Source organism: Hippocampus comes, unplaced genomic scaffold, assembly GCF_001891065.2.
Source record: "Hippocampus comes isolate QL1 unplaced genomic scaffold, H_comes_QL1_v1.1 scaffold57, whole genome shotgun sequence".
In the NCBI taxonomy this organism is placed as follows: domain Eukaryota; kingdom Metazoa; phylum Chordata; class Actinopteri; order Syngnathiformes; family Syngnathidae; genus Hippocampus; species Hippocampus comes.
Window position 1 is genome coordinate 523,925 of NW_017805039.1, and position 9,799 is coordinate 533,723.

A 9,799-nucleotide genomic window follows, 5' to 3' on the forward strand; every position below is an offset into this window, starting at 1 on the left:
TTTCTGGTGCACGAGTGCAATGTAAATGAGCACGATCTGGGAGACGGGGAAGGGAGGGCGGCTGAAAGAAAGACACCATTAGAGGTAGGCAGAGACCGAGGGGAAATGGGGGGGAGAAAGAGAGGGGGTAGAGTGACAGACATGCAGGGAAGAGGAGGGGGGGGGGACAGAGGAGGGTATCAGTCACATCGAGATGAGAGTGCTTTTGTCCGTCTTTTCATTATCTCCCTGTATCACTCCCTGGATCACCACAACACGGCCGCTATTCTGTTGGAATGTTCGCACCCCCCTTCACACACACGCACACAGACGCGCACGCGTCCTCCCTCCCTGCGTCCCTCCGTCCTCTCACCGAGTTAGACAGAGAGGGAAAGAGGGGAAAGCAAATTCTGAAGGAGACGAAAGATGAGCGGCGAAGAGATGAGCAGATTAGAGAGACACAACATCAGATTGACTTGAGAGAATGCCGTGTTTTGTACGCATCGCCATACGTGCGTTTGCGTGCCCGCGGGCTCAAGTGTGAAAATCGTTCTCGGGATATATCTGCTGGAAATTAAGACGCATGAACACATTTGGTTGTGTATCGAGGTATCAAAATACAGTATATTTTTTTTGCAACAGAGCCCGAACAGTCCAAATAATTTTAACAGTTCAAATTAAATTATGTGGTGGTTTTCGCCCCCCCCCCCCACCCCCACACTATTTCCTCCAATCTTCATAAAGGACATTTTATTTGTACATGGTAGATTCCTTAAACGCTTAGAACCAAACATTATATAGACTGGCAAAGTCTAATGAAAGCTGTGTCAAAAATGGGGCCTTTTCATAAATAATGTTGATATTTGATTGACATTGATTGTGTGATTCTTGAGCGTACTTCATACGTGTATTATTTTTCAACAAACAATTCAGAGGGTCAATAATTTTTTTTTTTTTTTAATTCAAATAAATACTTTTGTGGGTGTGTATAAAAAAACGTCAGAAACATCTCAGTATATTTCTATACTTTCTATACCACAAACTAAAACAAATGCGATACAATACATAATTGCGAGTCACTTTAAAATGACATCTAATTTGAAAGATGATCAAGGTCATTATGCACAATATGTCACATCAGATTCAGAATCTGAAGTATGTTTGTGAAAAAGATTTTACTTCACGAGCGATGTGAGCTCTGTAACGTTGAGCACGCCATGAATGAACGTGTGATCGGCAGAAGTGAAATCAAGTGAAATTTGCCATCCGTTATCCTCTAACGCAAAACTCCATCTCAGGCTCCCAGTGAGTACGAGGCCAACCCGGAAATGCTCTTCTACCACATCACGCACCTGAGCCGAGGCAAACAATACCACATCTGGGCCGCTGCCGTGACGACTGCTGGCCGGGGCAACATGAGCTCAAAGGTCATCGTGGAGCCAGCCGGAAAAGGTGGGTCATGATGGCCGGCCTTGTAAAGGTTATGAGCCGGAGCGCCCTAAAGATGGCTATTAAACAGCAACATGATCTCCCGATCACACATCACTTTTATCACTCGCCCTCCTCCTCGCTCTGTCGACACGGTCTGCTATTGATTGACAGCCGTGGTATTGATTGAGTGCCGGCTATGTTTGCGAGAAATGTTGTTGTTAATTATGTGGTGATGAACAGGGCCTATCTAGTCCAAAGTAAAATGACCCTTGGGGAGAGAGGTAGTAGCAGGCGGGAATCAATAGAGGGAGGATCTATGGGTTCAAGATAGACTGGAGCAAGTACGAGGTCAGCCGAGGAGGCTCAGCCAATGAATAAAGGCCTTCCCCTCAGACAAACTGGGCCAGTCGTAAAGCAAACAAAAGATGGGGGTGAAGTATCTGTCAAACACTTTGCGGGACGTCTTTGTGTCTTGCTTTGCAGTCCCAGCCAAAATTTTGTCCTTTGGGGGCACGGTGACCACGCCCTGGATGAAGGAGGTTCGTTTGCCCTGCAAGTCTGTGGGGGAGCCCGCACCAACCATCAAATGGACCAAAGACAGGTCTGTTGAGCATATACAACTGTCTGGGCCAAACTTAAAAAAAAAAAGAACAGATCACTGAACAGCGTGCATTGTCAGAGATTTAAGTGTGTCAAAATGAATGGGGGCAGCACAGTGCCCTAGTGGTTAGTGCGTCTGCCTTACAGTTCAAGGGGTTTGAATCTCAGATCTGGCGTTTGCTCATCTAATTTAATTTCAGATAAGAAAACCTTCATTTGTCTCACAATGGAAAAATTCCCAATTTACAGCAGCAAAATTATGAAACTTTTTTTTTTGCACGTTACTTTTGAATTGAAGACTCTAAATTGCCCATGAGCAAGCTGAATGTAAGTGTGACTGTGGGTGTCCTGCGACCAGTCCAAGGCATACCCTGCCTCTCACCCAAGTCTGCTGGGATAGCACCCAAAACCCTAACGAGGATAAGCAACATCAAAAATGGATGGATGATTTTAAATTTATTTTATGGATTATAATCCAGAGTGTCAGAGTGACATGCCTCTCTTGAGCTGCGGGCCAGAAATCAGACGAGCATCTTTGCAACAGCTAGCTGCCTTTTTACTGTTTTTTTTTGTGTCCCCAGCGGGACTATGAGTCTCCGGTTCCAAGTCCTTGCTAGTGAACTACTGAAAATGGGATTTTACACTTTATCATCATGACACATTTGTTCAAATCAGATATGATTTGAGATTCCTTTAATTGCCACCGATTAAAAAAGACAAATGTCTTTCTTATGCTGTCAGTTGAATGGGAGGATACAACAACTGCTTGACAGAATTCATTTCTAAGCGTTGACGGTGAGGTTGTTAACATCTGTAATGTGCATGTCATTTGTCAGCGACGACTCGGCCATTCCAGTGACAGCTGACAGTCAGCGGCAGATTTTATCCAATGGCACGCTCGTGCTGCGTTCCGTCAAAGCAGAAGATTCGGGCTACTACACATGCACGGCCACCAACACCCTTGGTTTTGACACCATCATTGTCAATCTCGTAGTGCAAGGTAAGGAAAACATGATACTTATTCTTCATATAGTTTCTGCTCACATGTGAAGTCACTGCCTGTGTGATTCCGCCTAGTTCCTCCAGACCAGCCCCGCCTGACTGTCTCCACCACTTCCACCTCTTCCATCACCCTGGCTTGGATCCCGGGGGACAACGGTGGAAGTTCCATCAGAGGTATGCCGCCTACATCCGCATCATGCTTCTGTCACAGAATGTGGAAAATACATGATCTGGGACACATTATTTACGCTGTAAATCAGCGTCATGTATTTATGATATAAGCAGCTTCTGAACTAAGTAGGAGGTAATCCAAATGCGGGTGACTTCTGCCGCCTGGTGGTCAATAGATATAACTCCAGATATCTTTTTTTTTTTTTTTTTTCCATTCATGCGCTTTGTGCCTAACTGAAAGCTTTGGTATAACCGTGTAGGCTTCGTGCTTCAGTATTCAGTGGACAACACCGAGGAATGGAGGGACGTTTTCATCAGTTCCAGCGAACGTTCCTTTAGGTTGGACAATCTGCGCTGTGGAACGTGGTACAAGGTGAAACTGGCAGCAAAGAACAGCGTGGGCTCCGGTCGCATCAGTGAGATTATTGAAGCCAAAACACACGGCAGAGGTGAGGACCGGTTGTATAGCAATGGACACTTTGATGTTATTCAACAGTTCTCTTGACCACTCTTGTTCTCCACAGAGCCCGTGTTCAACAAGGACCAGCCGCTTCTCACCCATATCAACTCCACCCATGCAGGCCTCAACCTGCAAGGTTGGACCAGCGGCGGTTGCCCCATCACTGATATGATGCTGGATTTCAGGCCCAAAGGCACCTGGGCCTGGCAGAGCCTGAAAGCCAATTCCACTACTCAGCTCTTCCTCAGTGAGCTGCGGGAGGCAACCTGGTATGAGCTCAAAATGAAGGCCTGCAACAGCGCTGGCTGCGGTAACCAGAGCTTCCAGTTTGCCACCACCGATTACGATGGAAGTAAGTATCTCAAAGGCATCTCCTGATTCATTGTGAGTCCATACAAATAGCTCGAGTTGGCATAACTACTGGTACTAGTGTTTAAAAAAAAAAAAAACAAAAACTAAGTCTGAAATCTACTAATGTGAAAAAGTATGAATGAGTTTTGTTTTTCTTTCAGTTGTATACGATATCCATTTTGCTCATGATAATTTTTCATAATGCGGGGGCACTTCATTGTTTACCACCACTGCAAATAGCAAGATAGATTCTCCCTTTCCTACCCAGTGCCTTCACGGAATTTAATGTGTAACACTGCTAAATTCCCGTTTCCCACAACAGGCACAATCCCTCCCATTAAATCCGCCCGTGGGGAGGGTGACGATGTGAAAAAGTTGTTTTCCATCGGCTCTCCTGTCATCCTGGTCACCATTGGTGTTGCTCTGCTCTTCATTATCCGCAAGAAGCGTAAAGAGAAGAGACTGAAACGACTTAGAGGTAAAGCAAAAACACTGGAAAAGTAAACGAGGCCTTGAAATTAAATTTGTTACGAACGCCAATGTATTACCCAATATTATTTTTCCTATTCATAGATGCTAAAAGCCTTGCTGAGATGCTCATCAGGTGAGTTAAAGCTTTTGTTTATTTTATGAAGGACATTATTTTTTTCAACTTGATGAAAATAAACAGTATAACACACTTTTTTTGTGTGCAGTAAGAACAATCGCAGTATTGACACTCCGGTGAAGGGCCCTCCGCAGGGGCCACGGCTCCACATTGACATACCCCGCGTTCAACTCCTCATTGAGGACAAGGAAGGCATCAAACAAATAGGTGCGCATGTGACAAATATCCATCTGTCCAGTTTGTATACTGCTTATTATTTCGTGCAAAATCAACGGAGTGTTGGATCCCAACCCAGCTGAATAAGGGGTGACTTGTGGTAGAAAGGTTGGAAGTAAAAAAAATAAAAAAAATGCAGAGTAATTGTTTTTTTCCCGACTTGCCGCCTGTCTAACCATCAGATTTTGTCATGATACGTCTCTAATAGGAGAGGACAAAGCTGCGGTGCCAGTGACAGACACAGAGTTCAGCCAATCAGTCAACCCGCAAAACTTCTGCACAGGCGTGTCTCTTCACCATCAAGCCCTCATCCAGAATTCTGGACCTCTGATTGACATGTCTGACATTCGTCCTGGCACTAGTGAGTGGTCTCAGTTGTTATGACGTGTCAAACTGGTCTCGACACCGGGGGTTCTGAACCTTTGTGCCCAGGCACATATTTTACATTCCAAAAATCACACAGCAACACCACCAAACAGAAATGTCACAAAAAGTATACTGAAATAATTACTCTCAAATTTCTGTTAATTGTCTACTTTCTGCCAGCTAGTGGAAGAACATTCAGTTGTTCCGCATGTCGCTATAAGCCCTATTTTCATGCCTAGCACAAAGTGCAGTCCACGTGTGCACATGGGTAGAGTTTTCTTTTTTGGGGGGGATTTCCGTAGACGGGCACAGTTAGAAATGGGCGTCTGCGCCGTTGTGAGACTGAACACAGCTGACTTGTTTCCCGGCCAATTAAAGAGGCTCACGATCAATGTGGCGGAAGCATAAAGGACTCGCTGGCGTCCGGGCAGGAGATTGGCGCGCGCAAGTTACGTTTATAAGGTACTGCAAGAAGACTTCCACTCGCGGATGATTAAAGCTAAGTCGGCACTGGGAGACTACCTTCAACCAGAGATTGTGCACCAGCTGCTCCACAATTTAGACCTGGTTTAAAGTCACGTCTACTTTCTGTCACCAAATTGTCCGGTGTGCACCAGTTTTTACGCCAAGTGCACATGCGCCTGTCTACGAAAAAAGGGACCTACATGTCACTGGCATAATTTGGGCCAATTAGTGACCCTGGGTAATTCTGCACGGCACACCCGGTGATCTGTGATGCAGCACATGGCTTGACAATCACCGCTCTAATCACCTGGACCATGTTTCAGACCCTGTTTCCAGAAAGAGTATCAAATCAGCCCACAGCTCCAGAAACAGATACTCCAGTCAGTGGACGCTCAGCCGACCCAGTCAAAGCCAGTCCACAGCCTCCGCGCGAACTCTGACCTCAGACTGGCGGACCATGGGCTCTCATGGCATCACCGCCACTGAGAGTGACAGCTACAGCGCCAGCCTCTCCCAAGACACAGGCGAGACACATCGGGGAATTTTTAACACTCACCGACACACCGCTATTGTCCGTGTTAACGTAACGTTGGTCTGCACGTTTACAGATAAGGGTCGTAACAGCATGGTGTCTACGGAGAGCGCCTCGTCTACCTACGAGGAGCTGGCCAGGGCGTACGAGCACGCCAAGCTGGAGGAGCACCTGCAGCACGCCAAATTCACCATCACGGAGTGCTTCATCTCCGACAGCTCCTCTGACCAAATGACCACGGGCACCAACGACCCAGCGGACAGCATGACCTCCTTGAGCACGCCGTCCGAGCCGGGCATCTGCCGCTTCACCGCCTCGCCGCCCAAACCGCAGGACTACGACCGTGGTAAAAATGTGGCTGTGCCCATTCCTCATCGCGCAAACAAAAGTAAGTAACCCCATTCCCCCCCTCCCCCCCCCCCCCATTCTAAAATTAGTCACTGGTCACTTATTTTGTGCTCTGGCCTTGCCTCTTATAAAAGCATAGCTGTGGCGCCATCTTGGTACAAAGGAACTATGTTGAAGTCAGTAGGGGAGTTTCATGTAGTTTTGTGGCGTCCATAGGCAACAGTTATAAAATTTAATAGTTGTGGCCATCAATTACTTGTTGATTTTCGCGATTGGCAAGAGCGAGCTGTGTCTTCAAAAAGTGGGGCAACACTATATTTCCGTACTTGAGGGAACTAAATGAAGTAGAAACCAGATAATACAGTAATATGTTCATTGTCGGATTGTAAAGCATAATATGCCACTATTTTGTGGCATCTTGAAGCAACATTTTTGTGGGGTTTTGTTGTCCTCCATAAGAGCAGGGGGAATACCATAATATATATTTTTTGTAATTGTAAAAAAGTTTAGCATTTAATAAAATGTAATGGGAATGAAAGAATCCAGATAGAAAGAGAAAAAAAACAACCTGACTGGCTTTTCTCAGGTGAATTCTGCAACCTCCCCCTTTACATGAAGACGGATCCCTTCTTCCGCAAGCAAGGGGAACTGCACGATCCTTGCCCGGCCGTGCCCCCGCGGGAGGCGTCCATCCGCAGCCTGACGCAGCGTGCGTATCACACGCAGGGCCGCCACAAGACTCTAGACTCTGCCAAGCAGCAGGCGCTGACGCTGGGCCACTCCGGACTGGGCAGTTTGGGTGCCGGCTCGGGCACGGCCACCTTGCCCCAGAGGACTCTCACCATGCCCAGCTCCAACGTGGCGGCCACCGCCTCCACGTCCAGCACGAGCAGTAACCCCACCAACAGCGGCAACAAGATGGGCGGCTCCAGAGACTCGCTGCTGGAGAGCAGCTCCTCCGCGTTGGGCCGGCTGCAGAAACAGAGCGCGGGGGCTTACTCCAAGTCCTACACGCTGGTCTAGTCCATTCGGTGCCGTCCCACCCCGCGGCCCGGCCCTCAAAGGGCACGCGGCCGCATTTTGTACCCAACTAAAGGTGAGCTGCCCGCTGCCCTCTCCATAGGTGTCCTCCTATGCAGAGACTCAGCTAACTTTGCTTTTTAATCTCCACGAGGGACTCTCGAAAAGAACTACTAACTCCCAACTAACAGTTATGGCCGTCTGATGCTGAGTTCTGGAGTTGTGCAGCCAAATATTAATTATCTGTGTGGAGCAAAAAGCTCTGAGTCCATGATGGCCAGGACTACATGTCTTATACGTACGTACACACACACACACACACACTTTCATAGTTTGAGTAGTACTGACCATTTGGAGGACTTCCAGTTCAGTTCCTTCTTCTTCTTCTATCGTTTGCCCTTTGTATGTCTCTCTCATAACTATTGGCAATCGTCCTCGAAAAGATGTTCAGATTCACTTCTAAAAGTCTCGATTATCTCGACAGGTGTCATGCCCTGTGACTATATTGTGAAGTCAGGACAACTCAAATGAACCATCTGCAATTACCCCACGTTGCAAATAGAGAATGTTTGCTATTTAAAAAGATTTAACATATATATTTCTATGTAGGTATATTGACGTCTAAATCTAAATAAAAGAAATGCTATGCGCTACGGCAGTGTAGTCATATTTACAGAAGTCAGTTATTTACAATACCAGACGGTCAAATTTAAGAAGAATGAGACAATCGCTCAATCATGAAAAAAAAAAAAAAACATTTAATAAAGGTTTGACTAAAAAAAGAATTAAAGTTAAGTATGGATGTTCTGAATAAATGTGAAATATAAGTGTCACTATGTGGAAATGGGAAAAGGCAAGATTGACTCATTATTTAATATTATTATTATCATCATTATTATTATTATTATTGTATTGGGTGACTGGATGATTCACATTCTAGTTGAAGTCGGTCTTTGCATTTTATGTGCATTTCATGAATAAAATCACTCCCAAACTTCAGTCCGGTGTCTTTCACCAGCAGATGCTGCTGTTATCGTCATGACAACCAGCGCCCAGTCAACCCAGTTGAAGGAATCCCAGTAGCGATGTGAGCGTTTAGACGTTTTTAATGCCTGGGTTTTGAGTTGAGTGCAAGTTAGCAAATCGTCACCCAATGAATATCTTCCTTGATGTCCTGTCTGAAGTACTGTAAAATGTCCCTCAAATATGTACATTCACACAAGAAGCTACTGGAATGCCTCTCTGAAGCATCTCCGTGATAGGTTTTGTGCTTTATATTTATCTTGTACGTTTGTTTCGGGGCGGGTTTATCTGTTGGTCGTTCCATTTTCATCGGAGTTAGTTGGGCTTTAATGAAAATGTAGATTCTAGACTAAAGTCAAGTACGTGGCCTGTCAGCCAAAGCAAATCAGGGACTCGTAGCTCTTTATGTCACACAAACTGCTATTATGTATATAAATAACAGAGTGGAGGATGAATGTCAAAATGATGCATTCGGGCTCCTCTCACTTGCCCCCCCCCCCCCCTTGCAGATGAAAGAAAAGTGAAAATATTCTGACCCCACAACCATATTAGATGCAGCATCTGCTACTTTTGTCTGTGTTGTTTATAGATAGTCTTGTACATAAAACACAGTTTTGTATGAAGAGCTATTTTCGTCAGAATGGTTAAAGGGGACACGTCATGGTTGAATCCCCCAGTTTCAAGAATTGAAAAAAAAAGTCAAAAATACAGTATATTACTTCTGAATGGGCAAAACACATTCCTTTCTCCTTTGTTTTGATACTAATTTGTCAGTTTTCTTTTTTGGAAAGGTCTTTGATGTTGATGTCATTTGTTCCATTTTTTTTTTAAGCATCATTTTGTATTTTGTTGATCCTCTAAAAAGTCATTGCATGCTAGCTAAAAGGGAAACGTTTGAAAGAAAATATGTATGAAAATCAAAAATGTCCCAAAAAAAAAAAACAAACAAAAAAAAAAAACAAACAAAAACACGTTGACGGTATCCCAAACATTTGTTTGAGTTGCTTGTTACGGCAATTGCTTGTGTTCAAAAGTACATTTTCTATGAAAAGAAAGCAAAAACTAAAAAGATCATTCTAACACCTTGTGCAATAAAGCTATCTTTCATACGTCATGGTTTCTGGATGGTTTACACATTATCTCTGTGTTTAAAAAAAAAAAGCATTTCACTTATTTTGCATTTCCGCTCGTTTCAGTTATTTTTCTGGGAGGGGACGGCCGGCTTGCA

General features: G+C 45.0%; 1 protein-coding gene across 3 annotated transcripts in view; it reads left to right on the forward strand.

Moving 5' to 3' along the window:
• Positions 1–9,732, forward strand: part of LOC109512523 (Down syndrome cell adhesion molecule-like protein 1 homolog) — a 48,166-nt gene extending 38,434 nt beyond the window's left edge. For all 3 annotated transcript variants that reach the window (XM_019864338.1, XM_019864339.1, XM_019864340.1), the window contains 13 exons: positions 1,278–1,431; positions 1,894–2,011; positions 2,847–3,010; positions 3,088–3,186; positions 3,444–3,632; positions 3,708–3,995; positions 4,317–4,472; positions 4,568–4,598; positions 4,690–4,808; positions 5,026–5,178; positions 5,972–6,172; positions 6,257–6,568; positions 7,115–9,732. In XM_019864338.1, the coding sequence (XP_019719897.1) occupies positions 1,278–1,431; positions 1,894–2,011; positions 2,847–3,010; positions 3,088–3,186; positions 3,444–3,632; positions 3,708–3,995; positions 4,317–4,472; positions 4,568–4,598; positions 4,690–4,808; positions 5,026–5,178; positions 5,972–6,172; positions 6,257–6,568; positions 7,115–7,551 (2,421 nt within the window). In that variant the 3' untranslated portion in view covers positions 7,552–9,732. The remainder of the gene's footprint in view (positions 1–1,277; positions 1,432–1,893; positions 2,012–2,846; positions 3,011–3,087; positions 3,187–3,443; positions 3,633–3,707; positions 3,996–4,316; positions 4,473–4,567; positions 4,599–4,689; positions 4,809–5,025; positions 5,179–5,971; positions 6,173–6,256; positions 6,569–7,114) is intronic.
• The last annotated feature ends 67 nt before the right edge of the window (positions 9,733–9,799 follow it).